Below are 22,853 nucleotides of genomic sequence, written 5' to 3'. Positions count from 1 at the left end.
ACTAATTATTCTGGTGGCTTTCTCTGGGGAGAACCCAGAGAAGAGAATGAAACCCAAAGCTGTTGTGTGGTCCTGGGAAGAGACGACAGTGGGCACAGGGGAAGGAAGGGCCTTGGGACACGTTTGAAATCAAAAGCTAGGGTGGCATGTTTGGCATAAGGAGGCTTAAAACGAAGGAAGAATCAAGGCCCACGTCTTCTCCCTTTGACGTCGGTACCTGCTTACGATGGAGGCTCCTGATAGAGGGCATATTGGGCAGAAGAGGACTCTTCTCCAGGGCCCAAGGGGCAGCAGATAGAGCTGTGCAGAGGCCTGTGGAGGTCTGGGGCTGAAGTGGGGGTCAGAGTTAAACAGAGCTGTGGGAGTCTTCTGTGGAGGGGTGAGGCTGAAGCTTGGGAGTGGCCCAGCTGCCAGGGAGAGCCCGCAGGATGGGCAGAGGAGGCCGCAAGAGTGCCCGCCTGCCTGGGGTGGGCTGGAGGGAGGGAGCCCGCAGCAACACCCTGCCGCTGGGCAGGAAGGTGGGCTGCGAGGAAGAAAGGTGCCAGTCACCCCTAGGGCCCCTACCAAAGTGGACTTTCTCCACTCAACTCCTGCCATGACTTTTTAAAAATAATCACTATGTTTTTATTGTTTTTAAGTTTCCCTACCTTTATGACTTCACATCTGGTTTCCATTCTATTGCTTCATTTTCTCCCAAATACTCCTCTATCTACCCACTGCCTATCTGTCCTCGCCGTGTCTATCACCTATGTCTCCAACTCGGATACCCCAAGCAGACCCGCCCACGTGTGTGTGCCGGGCAGCCCCAGAGAGCCAGGCCGTGATGAGTGCCTCACCGTGCATCCTCCCATCAGTCGCCCCGTGCACACCTTCTATGGGCAGCACCAAGGGCAATGTGGCCCCTCACCTTGTCCTTTACTCTGCTCAGCACCCATCCGCAGACACACCCAGCCATCACCCTCCGGAGAGACTCCTCCTGCTTCCTTGCTTCTTACCATTTTCCCTGCAAAGCTGACTTCCATGAAGGGATCCACCAAGTTCTTCTTGTTACTGTCAAAGCCAAAGATCTGCTTCACATTGTCCATCACGGCATCATCCACTGGGGAGAACACTCTGGTCACTGCCCGCCTGCTGTCCGACCACCAAAACCCCAGCATTCCACCTTACTGTCTCCAGACAGTCTTGGGACTCCCTGAGGGAGTGGCACCCCCTCAGCCCGGGGACTCCCGGAGCAGCAGCTCCTGAGGGCACACACTGCTTCTTCATCCTGCCCAAACAGCTTGTTCACTGGCCCCTGCTCTCAAGGGCTTTCTGTATAGACCCAAAAGATAACGGAGTGAGGACTGACTGATTGATTAGCAATCCACATCACTAAGGACAATTAACAATCCAGAAAAAGACTGGAAGTTGTTATAATAATACCCCATAACTGGTGGCCTGTTTCACATTTTCCTTTATGTCTCTTAGCACAGTGATTTACCTGCCCTTAACCAATAAGTCACTTCTGCTTTTTTAAAAAAACAATTTTTAGTCTATGCTACTCCAAATCAATAGTTTACTGAGTTAGTTATATTATTTGCAAATGTATACACAGATAAATAGGTATGTGCACATGTATACTTATGGCATGTACAGATGTTAGTGTGTATATGAATGAGGGGAAAGGCAGGTACAGATTACATACCAGCTGCTGTCTACATGAATACAACAGATAACAATTAGCAAGTACTCATGTCCTATGTACCCACTTACTTTGTTTTATTTATATTTAAACAAGACTGCAGAGAATTAAATATAAAGCACATTCACCTTGAACAAAGCCAACATTTCTATTTCCCCAGCCCCCTGCGGGAGCTCACCAATCTCACTTCTGCCTAGTTTCAACCAATCAATGCGGAATGTTCTGAAGCATGCATTTTAATGCCCATTTAAAACCCATTACTTGCTCAAAGGCTTTCTCCTTGATTTTGGTACAATTCGGTTTGTACAAAAAGAATGCATTTCTCTTTTTAAGTCATTAGTCAAAGTTTAAGCAAAACTTCAAATAATTAGCTTTATGCAAAACTTATAAACAGGGATCTCAGTTGCAAACGCTCTCAGTGACTCTTCTATGGACAGGAATTGGCTTGATTATGCTAACACATGCTTCAAAACAGTGAGCCGCTTTGAAAACGACCCGTGTGTGAGCCCTACTCCAAACCTAATCAATACAAAACACTGGAGGTGGGGCCCAGGTGTCTGTACACCTTTAAAGGTCCCAGGAGACTCTAACGTGCGGCCCAGATTGAAACCTATGGCTCTGAAATATTCAGCATAATTCCTCCAGCAGTTCCTGAGCACACAGGGTGGGCCCAGTGCAGGGCCAGTCACTGTGAGCAACCAGGCAGTGGCCACCCTGTCACTCTTTCTTGGAAAGATGAGGACACTTCCCCAGTTGGCCAGGGACTGAGGGGTTCCCCAGGCTGTGGGACTCTCCGTGCCGAAACCAGTCCCACGCAAACGGCATGATGGGTCACCAAGTGGATGGATGCTTTTCATCTGTGGAGACACTGAGTCCTTCCAACATCTCAAAGACTGCTTCCCCAGCCCAGGGTCCCCCACTTACAATCTCCCAACCCAGGGAGGACACCAGACTCACTCTGTGGTAAGTCCTCAGCTCTGAAGACCTTCAGGCAGAAGTGGGCTCCTCGAAGGGCCACGCCAGTTGGCCTGAGCAGATTGTTTTCGATGTCCTCCTTGTCTTCAGAGGGGTCCTTTCTCTCCAGCTACAATGCAACCAAATACGCACTTCAGCACAGTATTTTCTCTCCTTCAACCAACACCCCTTAAATGGTGCGATTTGAACAAAGGTAGATCTCGCCCTGCTGCTTACTAACATGTGATCTCAGGCAGATTCCTCCCTTGAGACTCTGCATCCTCACCTATACCGTGGAAACAGTAACACCGACCTTGCAGACTGCTAGGAAAATCAACTTCAGTAACATGTAAATGCATGCATCACACAGCGGGTATTCGAGAACCTCAGTCTCCTTCTCACTCCACCCATTAACAACAGTGCAGACGTGACAGGTCTAAGCTTCATTCGTTCAGTCAACAAGTATTCAGTGAGTGGCTACTAGGTTGCACTGAAGGGGGAGGGATGCAACAGTGAACAAGGTAGTCAGAGGTCCTGCCTTCATGGAGCTCACCATCTCACAGGGAAAGAGCACCTTTAAGCAAGATCCTGCTCTTCCATTCCACTGACTGGAATACAGACATGATGATGGGAACTGAAGCAACCCTCTTGAACCATGAGATGGAAGCTTCATGATGAAGACAGCGGGGCAAAGACCAGGAGCCTGGGTCTCTGGTCACCATGGAAGCACCAAGCCAATTCTGGACCGCCTACCCAGGCATTTATGACAGAAAGAAATTCACTTCTATCCTCCTTAACACCTATTATTTAGGGTGTCTTTGTTACAGCAGCTGAACCTATATCTTAATTCACACAGGGGCCCAGGGGAGACGTGAGGGGAGTGTGACCTTGGTCATTCTGGTCTTGGGATGGGAAAGAGAAGCATGCACTGAGGCTGTCACACCAATAAAACTGACCAACCCCTTGCATGTGGATTGACTGAAGGATCAGAAATGAAATCAGGCCTCTGGCTTTTGGGGGAACTGAGTGGATGACAGCCATTTCCTAAGATGTCACCTCACACAGGATGGGAGCAGTTGTGAGGAGCGTGCGGCAGATAATCCTGGGTTTTTATATGTTAAGTTAGAGGGGCCTCAGGGACATGTTAATGCGGCTTTCTTACAAAGCAACTGAAACTGGGGTGCCTGGGTGGCTCAGTCGGTTAAGCATCTGACTCTTGATTTTGGCTCAGGTCATGATCTCACGGTTCATGAGAAAGAGCCCTGCGTTGGGCTCTGCACTGTCAGTGCTTGGGATTCTCTCTCTCCCTCTCTCTGTTCCTCCCCTGCTCGTGCTCACTCTTGCCCTCTCTCAAAATAAACAAATAAACTTAAAAAAAAAAAAAGCAACCGAAACCGAGTGTCTGAAGTTCGGAAGATCCAAGCTAGAGATGAGCAACTTAGGAGTCTCAGGTGGAAAGAGATGGGCTCCTGGAAAGTGAGAGTCAAAGAGACAGCAAAGAGGTAGGCAAAGGAATTTTACTGAGCCACTGAATTTGAAGGATCCATATTTTTATAAACTTTTTTAATGTTTATTTTCGAGAGAGAGAGTGCAAGCAGGGGAGGGGCAGAAAGAGAGGGAGACACAGAATCGGAAGCAGGCTCTGGGTTCTGAAATGTCAGCACAGAGCCCCACATAGGGCTCGAATCCAGGAACCATGGAATCATGACCTGAGCCGAAGCCAGACATTTAACTGACTGAGCTACTCAGGCACCCCAAAGATCCATATTTTTAAAGAGGGGGAAAGCATCAGGAGAATCACTGATGCTAAAGGAGAAGAGAGTTTGAAATAAGCCATGAGCTCTAGAATCAAACTCTGTGGAGGAACAGAGAGGATTAATAGCAGAGAAGAGCCCCTGGAGGTTGGCAACAGTGACCCTCCAGCATGTGGTTTCAGGGAAAGAAGGTGGCGGGAATCCTAGTGATGAGGAGGAGGAATGAGCAGTTGGGAGAGGAGTAGAGAACAACACAGAGTACTCCCTGAAGAAGTTGGCGATTCCTGGAAGCGAGCTGCAAGCACTTTGGAGGAGAGGGATGGGGAGCAATGAGTGAAAGTGAGGGTGTTCGAAGGTAGGGACATCTTGGGCCTGGTACAGACCAAAGGGCAGAAGAGGAGACACCAGGAGGAGCACGTAGAACAAGATGGCGGAGGACTCGAGAACACGGCAAAGGAGGCGGGAAGATGGGGAAGGGAGGGAAGACAAATGAAGTCAGGAATGAGGAACCAGGGAGCTTCCAGGAGCTCACATCCTTCACCGCTGTGCAACCCTGCCTCTCCAAGGAGGCGGAGGTTGGGGCTTAGGAAAGACAGCAAAGTTTGGAAACAGCCACTGTGGAGAATGGAATGAGTAAACCACACCCAAGTAAAAGAAGAGGCTGGTAGCCCCCAGGTTCATCTAGCCAGCACCTCCAGGTGACCTCTGCCACCCAAACTGACCAAGGAGTGGTACAGACAATAGGGGATGGCTGAGTCATGAGGTGAGGCAGAACCCCCTATTGTGGGGCCAGTAAGCACATGGTGAGAACTGTGATGGAGGTGGGTGGGATCCATCCAGCCTGGAGGAGGGGAAAGCATGGCAGGAGGACACTGATGGACTGGGAAATCCGAGAGGAGTCAGGGGGGGCTGCAATGCCGGGGAGAAAGGACTGTCATTCAGCAGGGGTGAGGGAGGAAAAAGGCAGAAAGAGAGCAGCGGAGAGAGGGATTTCGGAGCTCAGGGTCTTAAAGGAAATAAAATCAGATATTGGTGGCTCATCAGCGAGGACACGTCACACCTCGGGACAACGGCAAAGATGAGAATCCGCAAGCAGAGATGTCCCTGGACCAGCTCTGTCTGTGCCAGGGGTGAGTAACAGCCCAGAAGAGGGGGACTCAATCAGCGAGGCAGCGTTTGAAGGAGGAGGCAGCACCGAAGTTGGGAAAGCTGCTGGCCGGGAGGCTGCAGTGGGAAGTGAAAGGTGGCTGTTCCTGACATTCCAGAACCCATGGAGAGTCGGAGGAGAAAGTGGGGGCTTCTGTCTGAGTTTCAAAAGAAGTGGCTTCATCAGGAAAAAGCAAGGTTACAATTAATGGGAAGAGGAGGAAGAAATGTTTTAGGAAAGGGTAACAGGCTCAGAGATGCCACGAGAAGAGCCAGATTGTACAATGTCTGGAGAGAGGTGCTACAGAAGGACAGGGCTGGACTGTGGGGTGAGAGGCAGGGACAGGTGCCTTTGGGAGGGCGGAGCTTGTCCACCTGAGCTCCATCAGCCCCCTGCACGGCACAGAACCCTGGGTTCTCCATCCCCCAACCCTCCCCACTGTGGTTTCCTGAGCCTTTGTCATCAGCCAACCCCTATTCTTGACGTCCTCGTGGAACCTGCCCTCCGCCTCCATGATTAGTGGCTTTCCCTGGGCGACTCCACCTCCCACCGCTCTCGTCCCTAGAGATCCGCTTTCCCCACTCTCGCCTCTCCCTCTCCTGGCTGTCACAGGCTGGGAAGAGAAGTCCACACCTTGCACGTGCACCCACCACCACTCCACCAGCTCTTTTATCTGCAAGTCCACACCACCGAATGTGCCCCTCTCTCCCCTGGTTCCCACGGATACCGGCCACCAAGCTGAGGACGCGTGGTCACCTTTCCTTGATGACCCTAGTCCCTGCCTCATCGCTTGCCTATATGCCTTCCAATTCTCCCAGCAGATAACCAACATCCATGTGGACAAGTCAGTCACCAGCACAGCTCCCTTCCTCCACCAGCAGCACCTTAATCTCCCCTCCCCTTCAGCTCCTGGAGGCATGGCCATATCTCAACTTCCAGCCACTCGGGGCCCTTCTTCTAGCAAAACTGCGGCCACTGAAACCTTTCTCTGAAGACAGCTTTCAACCCGTCTGCCTCCTCCAAACTCTCAGTCACAGTGTGAGGCAACCAACGCAGCCTGGCACACTGCAGGTGCTCAAAAATTGTGCGTTCCCTTCTCTCTGCCCGCCCCCCTCATCAGCTCTAAGCCTTGCACCCCTGCATCCTCCCTGCCCGGCACCACCAGCCATGTCCCGATGCCCTGGCTCCCTCGGCCCAGTGCTTCCACTGCTCCTGCCTTGCCCACGCCATCTACCTTCCTCCCTCCTGCTTCCAGGCCACTGACTATTATGGGGCCCCACCACAAAGCTGCCAACCCGGAGTGGGCGCTCTTGTGTCTGCTCAGAAACCCTTCTGTTTACCTGGAATTAACCCCTCATTCCTCTCCCACAACTACTGCAAACTTTCTCTCTTCTGGCCAAACATGCAAAGATGCTGTTACCTCCCCAATTCCGCATGCCTCTCTTGTTCTTCCCACTCTCAACCTGTAACTTGACTTACTGGCGTGTAAAGAGGATAATGGTATATGCTCAGCCGATAAAATTCAAGGTGGAGTAGATAGAGAGAATGATCTCACTTTTGCAAAAAAAGAAAAATATGCAATAGATGGGTGGTTGCCAGGGGGGCGGGGAGGCGGGGAACTGGACGAAGCATGTCAAATGGTACAACCTTGCAGTTATCAGATAAGTAAGTCACAAGGATGTAATGCACAGCATGGAGACTCTAGTTAATAATACTCTATTGTATATTTGAAAGTTACTGAGAGAATAGATCTTAAAATTTCTCATCATAAGAAAAAATATTTTTGTAACTATGTAAGGTGATGGGTGTTAACTTACTTATCATGATAATCAGTTCACAATGTATACAAATAATAAATTGTTATGTCATATGCCTGAAACAAATACAATGTTATGTCAATACCTCAATTTTTTAAAGTAATAAACAAATAGAAAAATATACATGTAGATCCTTCTGGAAGGATATGCAACAAGATGTGAATCACAGCTGTCTCTGAGGGGTAGAATTATGAGTGATTCATTTTTATTTATACTTCTCCACATGTTCTACAGTTCTCATAATTACCATGCATTCTTTTAAATCAGAAAAACCGCGCACCTGGGTGGCTCAGTCAGTGAAGCGTCCAACCTCCACTCAGGTCATGATCTTGAGGTTCACGAGTTTGAGTCTTGCATCGGGCTCTGCACTGGGATTCTCTCCCACTCCCCCTCTCTCTCCACCCCTTCCCCACTTGCGCTCTCTTTCTCTCTCTCTCTCTCTCATCCCTTCTCTAGCTGCACACACACACTCTCTTTCTCTCTCAAAAGAAATAAACTTTAATAAAGTAAATAAATAAATCAGAAACATCAAGTTGTGTTTCTGTTTGTTTGTTTGGTGCCTCTCCTGCCAGATGAGGGGCTGTGAGGACAACCCAGGCAACGTACTCACCGGCGCTTCGTCTCCGGGGCCCAGTACACAAAGGCTGGCTTTCAGGTAACCTCTGGCCCCAGCAGAGAAATCATCAGGGTCCGAGAGTAGCAGCCACTTCCTGAGATAGGTGTGTCCTAAGAGAGATGACGTCTGTTGGTGATGGCAGAATTAGAAGGGTCCAAGTCTGCAACCACATCTGGGAGCCTGGGGCCAACTACATTTGGGGGAGAGGAGGGATTTATTCACGCAGACCTAGGGGCCACACGTCGAACGTTCATGTGGGTCCAAGTCAGAAATGTCAACAGGAACAACTATAAGAGGCTACCAAAGCCAGACCCCCCGCCATTTTACCTCCCTCTCAGGAAGTGACCAGACCAGAACAGAAACCAGGGTGTGGAGAAATACTAGACTTGTTATCAAAATGGCCCACCCCTGTCGAAGGTGACACCAGCAACCCTTGCTTGGGGGCTTCCAGATTTAGCATCCCTGACTGGGCCAACCGAGACCCACATGGGGGCTTGTATCTCCCTGATGGCCTGTTTTACTTGGATGATGGAAGCCTGACTTCTCTCCATTCCTGCAGCTGTCATCTCCAGGATCAGAGTCTACATCTAGATTCTAAAACCCCGAAGGAAGAAAAGTGATTGTCCCAACTGGCTGTCCCCAACAGCCTCCAAAACCAAAATGCAAGGATATGGCCAAGGTGATGAGGATATGACTCACGGGGCTCTCTGTAGATGGTACCCACATCCATCTGAAATCAAACCAAGAAACACAAATCAAACTCTTGCCTCTGGAGTGTTAAATGAAGTGTGGTGCATTACGCCGTCACATTAAAAATCATGCTTTGAAAATCGGCGACATGGGGAAATGTTCATAAGCTGACATTACATGGGGAAAAAAAGCCGAATACATTTTGATCAAAGCTTGGTAAAGCGTATCTATGCATAGGAAGAAAGAGCAAAAGAAACACAGCAAAATGGTAACTGTGCTCTCTGAGTGGTAGCTTCAGGTGGTAGATTGATTTTACTTTTTTATTTTGTCTTTCTTATATTTTATAATTTTTTATAAAAGTTCATAGATCAGCAGGACATTGATGGCTGGGGAGGCTATGCCTGGGGGCAGCCAGAGGTATGAGAACTCTGAAGTATATTCTTGTTCTGAGAACCCAGAGGTTAAAGTAAAAAAATTATTTTCTTTTTTCTAATTATAAAAGTAATCCATGATAAATTTTTTTTTTAGGGCAGTTTTAGGTTCATAGCAAAATTGAGTGGAAAGGACAAAGATTAGAGACTCAATACATAAAACCCCATTTATTACAGAAGGACTCAGGATAGATCCCAGTCTTTTAAAACTGCCTCTCCAGGAAAACTGACTTAGTTTTCTATCTTGTGATTACTTCCCAGAGAAGGAGGCATATTTTACTTGGATAGCATGGAGAGGTTAAAATAAGCCTGTACCCCTTCCTTCCATTTGATAAATGCCTGAAGATTCAAAACTGCGAAAATCAGTAAGGACCCATCAAAACGCCATTCGCGAAGGTCTCCATTGCTAGTTGCTTTTGCTTTATGAGACCTGCTGATGCCTTCCTGCGAGCTGAATCATACTGTGAGTTCTTGGTTCTCTGCAGTGCACTCTTGGCTTCTGCGTGATCTGGAGCAAACGGAGGCGCAGGCTCCCCCCTCTCCCGTGTCGCATCCTGATCCCCTGGACTCCACATCTGGACCCAACTCCAAACCCAGAGCGAGGGCCTGGTCAGAATTAGGAGGGCCACCTAACAGCCAATTCCATGCTGTCTTCCCAGATGTAAGGAGCAATACGAATCAGAAGAAGCTGAATTCCCCCTGTTGGACGTAAGGGAAGAGATTTCCCTCTCTTCCCTTTTTGTCAGGACATTAGAACATTGTTTTGTTTTTTTAACTATATTCGGGCAACCTGGGTGGCTCAGTCAGTAAAGTACCCGACTTTGGCTCAGGTCATGATCTCGCAGCTCATGAGTTCGAGCCTCGCATCGGGCTCTGTGCTGATGGCTCAGAGCCTAGAGCCTGCTTCAGATTCTGTGTCTCCCTCTCTCTCTGCCTCTCCCCGGCTCATGCTCTGTCTCTCTCTTCTTCAAAAATAAATAAATATTTTTTTTTAAATGTTAACTATATTTCTCCAACACAGACCAATAGGAACAGGAGCCTTAAAGCACAAGCCTCTGCGCATGATGTACAGAGTTTCTACTAACATGAATTAGCAAGAAGTAACCAATTTCAAGGAAAATAAATAATTACCCGGAATTCCCCAATGAGAGCATCTGTCCTGAGAGAACGGGAGTCTACCACCTGGGGGGGAAAGATAAATTAAAACTCTCATTTACAAGTAAATGTTGGCCCAGGAAGGACCAACACAACATCTCTTCCCTCCCAAGCAGTTAACAGCCAACACTTAGGTAGCACTTGCTGTGTTCCAGAGATTGTTCTGAGAGATGTTTAACACTCACATGAACCCCATGAGTAGGGAGTATTATTGCCCCCTTTTGACAAATGAAAAAACAGAGGCACAGAGACATTATAGGACTTGTACAGAAGCACAGAACCCCGAAACACACAGGCAGAACCAGAATACAGACAGTTTGGCTCCCGAGCCCACACGTTCAGCAACTAAACTACACTGCCTTCCAGAAGAAAGATTAAAAAAAAAAAAAAAAAAAAAAAAAGCTAAGGCCCAAAAAAGAAAATCCTGGCCAGAAGCAGGCACATGGACAAACAAAATAAAATGAAAATAAGTGTCCACTGCAGGAATGATTTCAGGGCCCTGACCTACAGCATCTGGGGGGTTCCTGAGCAGTGGGGGTTCCCCACCCCACTGCTGCCTCCATCTGAGCTACCGAAGGCATTTCTGTGACCGGCAGAACTTGACGGTCTTGAACATCACCCATCCCCTGGGCTTCATGGCTTCTTTCTCACAAATGCTGACACTCATGCCAACAGGCATATACGCCCATGCACGCTGAAACGTACATGTGCACACATGCACAGGGACATGCATGTGAGTGTACATGTAACAGAGAACACTGTTGCCTGAGACATACCGTGATGAAGATGGGCTCGTCAAACAGCTCCGAGGGAGAGTCAAACACATTGAAGAAAAGAGTCTGTGGTCCAGGGCGAAAGGGAAACAAATGAGTAGCTGCTGACCACAGGGCTAGACAGCGAGGGGTTCTCCACCACCCCTTGGACCACCACCCGCAGCCTTGACGTCTGGTCCATACAGAAGTGTGAACTGAGCTCAGCCCAGCAACGAGCTCTGGGGATTGACAAGTTCTGGGGTATTCACCCCTGACCTCATGGAGGCTGTCATCTCAGGGACAGGGTGGGTGGCTAGCCCTACAGCATGACAGAGATGTGGAGCATCGAGAGCCCAGTGCAGGAATAAGAGCTACAACCCTCCCTCCAGGTCCACAGATAACCTACTCAGAACCCAGCACATCTCTCCACACAAAGTTAGCACCATATACAAAAACAAGTGGTTGCCAGGTATCTGCTGTGCGCTCCCAGTTCAGAAGGGCCACCAAGGTCCTAGCCCTGCTAACCAGTGCCTCCCACCTCATTGAAGAGTGGGCTGTTTCCCTTTTGGATCCGTGTCCTCTTGGTCTGCCCGGCAGCAGTGACCTTGACCACAGGCTTGATGTTCACCCCTGGCAGCTGGCGCCCCTCGATCACTTGCACCCTGATCTGAAAGCCAGGAGAAAGTATGGGCAGCAGGAAGGGGGAAAGCAGTCAGGCCCCAAGGGAGTCAGAAATCACTGCTGGCTTCTCAGAGGGGTGTGAAGAAGGAATTAGGGAGAACCTGGGTGACTCGGTCAGTTCAGTGTCTGGCTCTTGCTTTTAGCTCAGGTCATGGTCTTGTGGCTGGTGGGATTAGCCAGTGCAAAGCCTGCTTGGAATATTCTCTCTCCCTCTCTTTCTGCCCCTCCCCCACTCACAATCTCTCCCTCCCTCTCTCTCTCTCTCTCTCTCTCTCTCCCTCTCTCACTCAAAATAAAGAAATAAACTTTAATAAATAAATAAATAAACAAACAAATAAGAATTAGGAAGAGCATTATAAGAACAATTGTATTTTCCTACCAAGGTCCCTTGTATCTATCAAATCCTATAGTTCCACACACGAGCTGCCAGGATGCCCCAGGGAACCTCCCAGAATTAAATTCCAGGGCTGGGCCAAGGACCCAGACCCCAGATCATTTCATGCCGCCATTGGCACAAGCCCTCCCGCAGACACCTCGACACCAGCACATCCGAGTGGTTTGAACATTCTTCACTGACAATTCCCTCAGAGGCCAAGCTTACATAGTGGAGTAACCCCACTGTATCCTTTATAGGATGCAATGCTTTCTCATGTTCTGAGAAATAAATTAAGAGTTTTCTCCACTGAACTTTGAGTAATATAAGGTTTCAGGAATATCTGTGCTTCCACATTTAGGCAAGGTATTTTAAAACATGAACTTTTAAAATATTAGAACAATTTTCAAGGAAAAATAAGATGTTTACTGGTTTTAAGTTTTAGGCAGCAGTTACTTATTGACAGATCAATCAATACTTTCTTTTTAAAAGCCATACTATAGGGGTGCCTGGGTGGGTTAGTCCATTAAGCGTCTGACTTCGGCTCAGATCATGATCTCAAGTTGGTGCGTTCGAGCCCCACGTTGGGCTCTGTGCTGACAGCTTGGAGCCTGGAGCCTACTTCAGATTCTGTGTCTTCCTCTCTCTCTCTGCCCCTCCCCTGCTCACACACACTCTCTCTCTCTCTCAAAAATAAATAAACATTTAAAAAAAGTTAAAAAGCCATACTATAGAAGAATATATTATTAATAACAGTGGGAACGTAGAACCATGATTTTTATTCTCTTCATTTTCCTGTATTTTCTAAATTTTCTACAAAAAAAACCCATACATCAATTTTCTAAAAAGAAAAAAAAAGCAGTAGGTACATGTCTTGGGAATAATAATAATGTTAGAATTTTGTCTCTCAGGCATAGATAGTGGTTACAGCCAGGACTTTCACCTAAATTATCACGATTTAGAACTAATATATTATTCCAATTTGTTGCACTTAGTAAAGAGCTAAGTTTCCTGTTTTTAATTTGAAAACTAATTCTAAGACTTAGTTCAATGTCACTAAATGTCACTATATCAAAATGGAAACATTTGTAGAAAAGAAAAAGCATAAGCAAAGGACCAAAATTAAAATGCAAATAAAATGGGATGAACTTGGGGATTAAAATATGTCAAAGGATTAATATTAACAGTTTTATTGTGTGAAGAGCTTGAACAAATTCAGATTCCACATGACTTTTCTGAAGAATCCATGGCTCTAAGGAAGGGAATGGATCGAGAGAGAAAAGAAGAGAGCTAGACAGAGCTTCCTAGGTTTGGGGATCTTGTTAAAATGAAGATTCTGATTCAGCAGGGCTGGGGGGGGCGGGGTGGGGGTCTGCATTTCTAACCAGCTCCCAGGTGTTGCTCGGGCTGCTGGTCCAAGGACCATACCCTGAGTAGCAAAAGCTAGCTAGTTGGAAATCACAGAACAAATGTAAAGATACGCTACATCTCTGCAGTGACACTCCTGCCTCATTTTTTTAAAGAGCAAAACCAGGGCTGTGTTCTGAAGCTCCAGCACATGAACTGCTCATTCAGTGTCTCTCAGGGGCCCGGGGAACCACAGACTCCCACCTAGGAGAGCCCTTAGGACCCTGCCCAGCCTGGACAGAGGAGGCTGTGGTTGGACAGTCAGCCCATTACCTGGAAGTCCTGTGGTTTGTCTGACAGCAGCTTTCTGGATGTGGGAGCACTTCTCTTCCTTTTGATCCCGGGCTGGTAGGGGGGTGGATGGGAAGGTGGCTTCCTCGGGGTGGCGGGAGCCCCAGGGCCTGGGGCCCCACTCTGATCCACTAATGGCTCTGCCTCATCTCCTGTGAGCCCCTGGTCTTCAGTGTCCTCCTCTCCTCCTGTGTCTGGGAGGAGAGGGTGATAATAAGGGCTGGTCCCTCTGGCCCTGGGCTTGGGACGCCCCCTGGCCAATGGAGGAGCCAAAGGGCATGGGCGCTGAGACCCACCACCCACCTCCCCTCCCCATCAGTGAGCCAGGATGGATGAGGGAGAAAGAAGAGGAGCTTCCAATAGCTGAAACTTGAAGGCAGTCAGTCCAGTTAGTCAACAGGGAGGAAACAGAATGGCCCTAGCCCTCCCCGCCATGTCCTGCAGGATCAGCCCCTCTGGCCAGCTCGTCCCACTCTCCAGAGCTGACAGATGGCGGCAATGAGACAGTTATGGGTGGTAGGATCAGGATCAGGATAGCCTGGCCCGTGTCTCACCCGTGGGGGCCAGCCACTTCTTTCCAGAGTATCTTGTGTCCACGGTGCTGTCACTGAGCAGGGACCAAGTCTCAGCCCGGCTCTGTCCCCCACCTGGCACGTGGGCAGGGCACAGCCCCAGGAGGGGAGGAGGGAGCTGGGTGAGGGCAGCCAACCTAGGGCACCCCCATCCAAACCTGTTCTCCCTGCCTGCCTGAGCCTGGCACAATAGCTCAGAAACAGTTCCCATGCCTGTTGGGGACTGTCCCTTCTCACTACCTTCCAGGCAGGACTAGGAATATGTCACCTTTGGGAGTTTTCCCTGAGTGGCCCGAACCTAACTCTGTCAGACCCATCTCCAAGGCGGTCCCAGAACACTCGGGGCCCTTCACTCTCCCTACTCTCTGTGCCCCAGAGCACCCCTTCTTTCTGCCCACCGCCTCCCCTCCGTGGCAGCCTATGCCCCAAACCAGATTGACCTCCCTATCCCCAAGCTCCAACACTGTGGCTGGGCAGGACAGGCTAGGGCACACCCCCACCAGGCGCCGCTCAGGTTTTAATGTGGTGCCTCTCTCTAGCTCCCTGCACCATGAGAGAAATTGTAGGCTCTTTCCCATGACCACGTCCCCACCTGGAACTTCTGTGGAGCTTCCTGCACATTCAAGCAGGCTGGGCCACATGGAGGCCTTACCAGCCCCACACCGGCAAGCCAACCACCCTGGGCTGAATCCTCCCTTGACTGAGCCAGCAGAAGCAGCTGAAGAGAACTGAGGCAACCCTGCAACTTGTTAACTCAATCTGCTCATTTCGCAAGTGATAAACTGTAGGCCCAGAGAGGGAGAGTGGCCAGCCCAAAGTCACACAGCTACTTGGTGCCAAAGGCAAGAAAGGAACTCATGTACCCTGAATTTGGCCCAGGGCTCTTTCAAGGAAAACCCAGCTCTTTTGTCACATGCCATCACCAAAGGCCTATTAAGTGCCAGACCCAGGCAGCATTCACTGCTGGGGAGCGGGTGGGGCCTCTGGTATCATCTGGGACTGACCCCATCCTAGCACAGGCATGCCTTCTGAAGCCCCCACCCATCCGAGAGCTGAACAGTACAGAGCACCAGCCCAGACATGGCCCCTCCCCAAGAGGGCTCCCTCACGCTAATCCTAGTGGCACTTTTTCTGCACGGTGGAAGGCAGCTCTCAGGACTCCCCACCCACTGGTGTCTTCTCGCCTCTGGACTGGGCAGCCTCCAACCTGGGGAAGGCAGCAGAGGCTGCCTGAAGCCTCACTATGCCTCCCACCCCCAGGCTTAAGCACTGCTACTGGGCTTCTTCCCAGGGGCCCTGCCAGGGTGGGCTCCTCACCAGCCAGCATATCCAGGTCCGGCAGAGTCGGGGAGGGTTCCAGAGACGCAGACGGTGGGAACAGGGGCACAGCTCCAGGGAGTGGCGTGTAGGACACCTGCAAGACCAGCGAGGCCTGGAAGAGATGGGAGTGGAAGGGCAGCAGGTCAGTACATTGGCCTTGGACCACCACCTCCAGCATCCTTCCTATCCCTTTTACCCCTCCACCTAGGAAAAAGGCTCTAACAGGGGTCAGGTTTGCAGGAGGCTGTGGCAAAGCCTCCCCCAGGGGCCCATCAGCATGGTCAAGTGGTCAAAAGCACAGAATCTGGAATCAGGTCCTACCACTCAGAAGCTGTGCGGACTTGGTCAAGATCTGTAACCTCACCATGCCTCACCTTCCTCACCTGTAAAATGATAGTACTAACAGCAATAGTACCTTCCTCGTAGGGTCACGTGGGGATTAAGTTAGCCGATAAAGCACATCATAAGCTTCTATAAACGAATCCACAATTCAACCTCTCCTGCAGAATTTTTCTTTCTTTTTTCTTTTAATGTTTATGTTTTTATTTTGAGAGAGAAAGAGAGGCCGTGTGCACGCAAGCAGGGAAGGGGCCGAGAGAGAGGGAGAGAGAGAATCCCAAGCAGGCTATGGTGTTGGTTGTCAGCACAGAGCCCAAAGCAGGGCTCAATCCCATGAACTGTGAAATCATGACCTGAGCTGAAATCAAAAGTCAGACGCTTAATGCACTGAGCCACCCAGGCGCCCCTCCTGCAGGATTTTTCATCTCTCAGCCTGGGGCTATCTTCAGGAAAAAGCCTCCTTGGCCACTCTGCTTAGCTGAGCCTCCCCCCCACCGCCCCCACTGTTTCTCCACAGGCAGCTCAGGCAGCAGCTAACTCTAGAGGGTCTTGGGGTGCTGCTCACCTTTCTGAGCCCTCTTTCCTCCCAGGTGCACCCCTGTCCCCCACCTCAACCCCAGCTATTCCAGCTCTGACCAGCCAAGAGGAGAGGTACTACTCACCATACTCTCATGGACCAGGAAAGCCTGCCCTGTTTTTCACCCCATGGAACAACTCCCCAAGACCTCACACTATTCAAACAGCCCCAGAACCTGAAAAAAGGTACAGCCTCAGTAGACTCTCCAGCCTTACAGTTCCTAGGCCAGTGGGGGCCTGGCCCAGCCTTCCCTGGTACCATAGGTTCAGCAAGCCTCCTGGGGCAGCCTTTTTATTGATCAAAATAATAAATGCTCTATTTAAGAAAGTTTAGGGAATACAAAAGCCTTAAAGAAAAAAAAAATAATGCAAGGGAAAACAAATTGCCGTTAAGTCCACCTTTATTCACATTTTGATACAATTCTCTTCCATCTTTTTAAACAAATAGTGTATAGCCCTGCTGTATATAAAAATGCTTTGGGAAAAAAAATGCTTTGGGGATGCCTGGGTGGATCAGTTGGTTAAGTGTCCAACTCTTTTTTTCAGCTTTTGATTTCAGCTCAGGCTATGATCCCAGCGTCATGGGATCGAGCCCTGAGTCAGGATGCTGAGCGTGGAGCCTGCTTAAGATTCTTTCTCTCTCTCTCTTTCTCTCTCTCTCTCTCTGCCTCTGCCCCTCTCCCCTGTTTGCTCTCTCTCTCTGTCTCTAAAATAAAAAAAAAATTTAGGGGATCCTGGGTGGCTCAGTCGGTTGAGCGTCCGACTTCAGTTCAGGTCATGATCCCGAGGTTTGTGGGTTCGGGCCCCATGTTAGGCTCTGTGCTGACAGCTCAGAGCCTGGAGCCTACTTCAGATTCTGTGTCTCCTTTTCTCTCTGCCCTCCCCACTCGTATTCTGTCTGTGTCTGTGTCTCTCAAAAATAAATAAACATTAAAAAAATTTAATAAAAAAAATTTAAACGCTTTTCTTTTATTATGCTAGACAGTAAGCATTTCCCAGGTTTTGACAAACCCTTTTTTTTTTTAATTTTTTTTAACGTTTATTTATTTTTGAGACAGAGAGAGACAAAGCATGAACGGGGGAGGGTCAGAGAGAGGGAGACACAGAATCTGAAACAGGCTCCAGGCTCTGAGCTGTCAGCACAGAGCCCGACGCGGGGCTCGAACTCACGGACCATGAGATCATGACCTGAGCCGAAGTCGGCCGCTTAACCGACTAAGCCACCCAGGCGCCCCAAACCCTTTTTTTTTTAAATGTTTATTTTTGAGAGAGAGGGAGAGACAAAACGTTAGCAGGAAAGGGACAGAGAGAGAGGGAGACACAGAATTCAAAGCAGGCTCCAGGCTCTGAGATGTCAGCACAGAGCCTGATGTGGGGCTTGAACTCACAAACCGTGAGATCGTGACCTGAGCCGAAGTCAGACGCTTAACCAACTGAGCCACCCAGGCGCCCCTTGACAAATCCGTTATAAACATAATTGTTAATAATGCATCATATCCTCTGAACAGCTCAGCATAATTCACTAGACATCTTTACTGATTCCAGAAACTCCTGGCGTGGGAATCCTGGTCCTGAGACAGAAAGGGCTGAAGGTCCTTCATTTCTCTAGGTCTGGGGCTTGAATCTCCCAGACTGGGGTCTTGGCAGGGGCAGCCAGGCTGAGGGAGGGCAGGACAGTGGAAGGGTGGGGCTCTGAACATCAAGGAAGGAAGCCAGTGTAGCCCAGCATCCCCAGAGACCCAGGGCAAGGCCAGGGAAGGCAATGAGACCCTTCATGTGCTGAAACCAAGGGACTGCCCTCACGGCGGTCCAAGCTTGTGAAACACCACCAGGTGTCGCCACTTGAGCAGGCAGCGAGCCGTGTGCCCTAAGCTCCGGCAACCCAGAGGAAAGAAGAGCTTCTGGAGCCCCACCTCGGTGCCCAGACCCGCTCACAGTCACCCCAGAACTCTTGGAGATTTCAGTCAGCATCTCAGGGGTGGACCTGGGCATCTGTATTTTTAACAACCTGGGGCTTTCCCCCACTTCATCAAAAGGCAAGTTGGGCTTTTTGGAAAAGTAACTAATTCTAGTAGTAGGCCAGGGAAAGTAGATGACCCTGGAAACTTTTTGTGCCAGAAAACAAAGAAATACTCAAAGAATGATAGAAACATGTCAAAAGGACACAGAACTCTAGTTTCATGGACTCCCACTGGCCAAATCTGGGACAATTTAAATATGAAAATAAATATAGTAGCAGATTAAACCATTGAATAAAATAGGAATAGGTTAATCTACACAGAAATAGAAGAAAGCTTTTCCTTACAGTGAAATACAAACTGATGTATGCAGACAAAAATAATTGATTTAGAATATCACCATTTGGCAACCATCCAAGCAATAATTAATCCAACCAAGGAAATAACAATGGATGTGAAAACTGCCGGGTAAAAATCGGATAAGGATCAGAGTATTTAGAGTCACAAGGTACCCATTCCCCCTCCCCCGGCCCCCCACAATTCCTACCTATAAGAAAAGGGAATGGATTGGTGATTAATGGAGAAAGCCAGTAAATGTGATGTTAATCAAATGATCAAAGTTAAAAGCTCAGTAATGTGGATACAACGCGGGCAGCAGAGCATCATAATATTCTCTTCCTGCCAAAGATGCTCAACCTAAATCTAATCACGAGAAAACATCAGACAGACCCACACTGGGAGACGTACAGGATAACCGACCTGTATTCCTAAAAGCGTCAAGGTCACAGGTTGTAGAAGTCGAAGAAAGACTGAAGAATTCTCCCAAATGGAAGAAGAATAAAGACAAAACAACTAACACAACATATAATCCTTAAGTGGATCTCTTCGTTACAAAGCACTGTTGAAAACACATGAACTTGAATGGGGGTCTGTGGCAGTGCTGTTATCAACATTAATTTCTTCAGTTTCTTCAGGCTGTGGGTTCTGTAGGAAAAGTCCTTAGTCAGAGAAAATACACACTAAATTCAGGGTGACAGGCCAGGAGGTTGGAGACTTAGTCTCAAAGGTTTAGAATAATATACTCTTTGTATTATTCTTGCAACCTTTCTCTAAAACTTAAATTATTTTAAAATAAAAGGTTAGGGGTGCCTGGCCCCTCGTGCGCTCTTTCTGTCTCTCAAAATAAAAAATAAGAACTTTTTAAAAAAATAGTAAACTAAAACAAAAGGTTAAAAACCTGAGAAACGTGCTTCCGCTATAACCATAGGAATCTCATTCAGAGAGACAAATAAGCCCCCTACCCATTCATGCTGAATCCCACTTTAGGACCAGCCACAGGCCAAGTGCAAAATGAAAATATGGTCCCTTGTTTTTTGTTTTTTATTGTATTTATTTATTTTTTGAGAGAGAGAGAGAGCAGGGGAGGGGCAGAGAGAAAGGGAGAGCATCTCAAGCAGGCTCAACACCATCAGCATAGAGCCCGACACAGGGCTCAAACTTACAGACCGTAAGATCATGACCCAAGCCGAAATCAAGAGTCGGATGCTTAACTGATTGAGCCACCCAGGCACCCCAAGTATGGTCCCTTGTTAAAAATTTATTAGGAATTTCAAGATGGCAACAGCAGAGAATTAAAGCAAGTGCAGGGCCTAACTGCTCATGAGGCTGGCCCGGTGTGGGGTAATGGCTTGGCTCAGCCTGTGTTGGGCACTTTTCTGAAAGGTGGAGGGCGCCCTACCTGACGTATCTGGCCTGACCCATTCATTCATTACTCTGCTTAATCATCCCCTGCATAAATATATAGGGAGCACCCGCTAAGGGCCAAACACGTCAAGATACTAGACTACTTCCACGAACAAAGCAAAGGCTCTTGCCTCCATGGATGGAGCCGACATCTTGGCAGAGGAGACAGACATTACATAGTCAGTGAAATAGATGTGTAAATTATAAAGTATGTTGGACAGAAAAGGAAACCAGAGCGAGCAGGATCGGGGGAGCAGGAGGAGCTGCAGGTCGCAGTATGAAATCTACCCCGCTGTGGTGAAGAGAGAGGAGCAAAACCTTGGAAGGGGCACAGCTTGGCTGCCTTTCAGCCCCAGCTCTACTAATACTTGGTGACTCGGGTCCCCCGGCCCTAGGAGCAGATCCCCTTGGAGAACATCCCTTCTTACGTCTCAGACCCTGCCCCCCTTGGAGAATACCCCTTCTTACGTCTCAAACCTTGCCCCCCTTACCAGGCCCTCCCTGCACCCTTGGAGACTTTGCACACCATCTCTGGGTCAGAGAGAAGGTGGACCCGCAGGAGCATAGCTGCTGCTCTCCATGACCTGGGTGCCAACACCTTAGCAAGGGGGCAGCCCTGCAGGAGAAGCAGGAAGGAGCAGCAGCCCCGAAATTTGAAGACCATCCAGGCAGCATCAGGCACCTCCACACTGAGAGCCCCACACCAACCTCCGGAAGAAGTGGCAACATCCTAGTGGATGAATGAGACTCCAGTCACTCATTCAGGCACTTGAATGAGACTTCCAGCACAGAACCAGCTCCATCTTTTATTTACCCATCAAGGAACTACAGGGGCATCCCTGGCAGCTTCAGATGACCTGGAGCCCAGGACCTAGAACAGACTCTGGGGAACCACAGCTGCAGGTGATTAATACTGGAGGCCTTTAGCTCTACTGGGGATCCACAGGGGCATGTCTATGGATTCCACCCATGGTCAGGACCTCCCACCTTCACCATGATGTCATACCTCACTGCCTGTCCCTTTCTGCAGACGTAACCAGAGCTGAGATTTTCCTCCTGTAGGATGTATGTGAGCTCTGCGCTCTTGCAAACCAAATGACCTTGGCCTAGAGTCCTTCCGGGGCTGTCCACATCAAGGTACCCCACCTGATAGCCCTGTTCAAGTCTCCGGCCCTGGACCGTCACAAGACCGTCATCCCGTCACAAGACCATTATCAGCCAGTCATGTGTCCACCAGAACACGCTGCCCTGGAGGAGCAGGTAACCTCAGTCACCCATGTCTGCCATCTTGGGGTCCACAGTCAATAATATCGCAGAACTCTAGAGGGTCCTGTCTGGTCACCAGGCTAGGAGGGCCTAGGAAACCAAAGACAAAGGCAGAGGACAACCTCATCGGATCCTCCTCCAGGTTATGCGACCCAGCTCTGGGGTCCTTCGCCCACCCCACCAAGCTCAGTCCATTGCTTACTGCCTGCTTCCTAAGCCCCGGCTCTCTTCACACTGATTAGCGTGACCAAACCCTAGACCAGCCCACTCCCACCTGCCCCGACACACACTGCATGAGAGGATAGGAAATCCCCGTATGTGTCACGGTCTTATTTATTACCTTTCCCTGAGAAAACACCTAAGAAGCTGGGGGGGGGGGGGGGGGGGGAGTGGGTAAGATGTGGCCGTGACTGAGGCAGGAATGGTTGGCAGCATCTTCAAACTGCTTAAAAGAAACTCAGGGACCCACCAGAGCTGTGCATCCACTCGCCACCAGTTCCTGCTCCCAACACACACAGTGCCCTCCTGGCTCCCAACCCACCACACCACTGAGGTTCATGTTTCCTTGTCACCCAGCAGGTTTCATTTTCGGATCTGCCTCTGGTTGTGAAGACTGAAGCCTGGAAGGCTCAGTCGGTTAAGCATCAGACTCTTGGCTTCGCTCAGGTCATGATCTCGTGGTTCGTGAGTTCAAGCCCCACATCAGGCTCTGTGCTGATGGTGTGGAGCCTGCTTGGGATTCTGTCTCTCTCCCTCTCTCTCTCTCTCTGCCCCTCGTTCTCTCTCTCTCTCAAAATAAATACATAAACTTAAAAAAAAAAAAAAGACTGAGGTAATACCAACAGTTTCCATGCTGTGTCCACACGCTCATTAGCAAGCTGCTCTCAAAGGAAATTTGTGAGTACGTTGCTTCTTTCCTCCATGTGTGTCCAGAACTACCATAGGCCTGGACGCTCCCCCAGGACAGGGATAGTGTTTTCCCCTTCAGTCTAGAACCTGTCTGAGGACAGATGTGGTATCTTCTCATGGCACACAGTGCAGTGTGCCACATCTGAAGGGATTTGGGTAAATGTAGTCTATAGGCCAGCCTGCAGCAGGATTTCACAACCTGTCCCAGCCTTCCTCCTCCTCTCAGTCTTTCCAAGGTTTTCCAAGGATCCTGCACCCTGTCTTCACTCCTATCACTCGCTCAGCAGGTTGCTTTGACAATCTGAGCTAAACTCAATTGGGTATGCCTGACATGCTCTGCCCATTAGGCCCAGCCCAGAAATCTGCCTCAGTAAATAGCTAGTAGAATCCTGAGCTTCTGACAGGGCTCCCTGTCCCTTCT

The 22,853-nt window shown here is 49.2% G+C and overlaps 1 protein-coding gene across 25 annotated transcripts in view; it reads right to left on the bottom strand.

Annotated features, from left to right (window-relative positions):
- DYSF (dysferlin) overlaps positions 1-22,853 on the bottom strand; it is a 225,478-nt gene that overhangs the window by 148,343 nt on the left and 54,282 nt on the right. For 14 of the 25 annotated variants that reach the window (XR_007150698.1, XM_047851369.1, XM_047851378.1 and 11 more), the window contains exons 5-14: positions 15,639-15,753; positions 14,304-14,396; positions 13,732-13,943; positions 11,536-11,664; positions 11,022-11,084; positions 10,222-10,272; positions 8,669-8,699; positions 7,964-8,079; positions 2,639-2,765; positions 996-1,099 (exon numbers count right to left, since the gene is read on the bottom strand). Coding sequence is in view for 24 of the 25 variants with exons in the window: in XM_047851369.1 (XP_047707325.1) it covers positions 996-1,099; positions 2,639-2,765; positions 7,964-8,079; positions 8,669-8,699; positions 10,222-10,272; positions 11,022-11,084; positions 11,536-11,664; positions 13,732-13,943; positions 14,304-14,396; positions 15,639-15,753 (1,041 nt within the window). In the remaining variant the exon portion in view is untranslated. The remainder of the gene's footprint in view (positions 1-995; positions 1,100-2,638; positions 2,766-7,963; positions 8,080-8,668; positions 8,700-10,221; positions 10,273-11,021; positions 11,085-11,535; positions 11,665-13,731; positions 13,944-14,303; positions 14,397-15,638; positions 15,754-22,853) is intronic. The other 11 variants (XM_047851376.1, XM_047851380.1, XM_047851381.1 and 8 more) reach the window with 1 other exon arrangement.

The sequence above is a fragment of the Prionailurus viverrinus genome, chromosome A3, assembly GCF_022837055.1.
Source record: "Prionailurus viverrinus isolate Anna chromosome A3, UM_Priviv_1.0, whole genome shotgun sequence".
NCBI lineage: Eukaryota > Metazoa > Chordata > Mammalia > Carnivora > Felidae > Prionailurus > Prionailurus viverrinus.
Note: the sequence above shows the minus strand (reverse complement) of the source record. Positions and strands in the feature narration are given on the sequence as shown.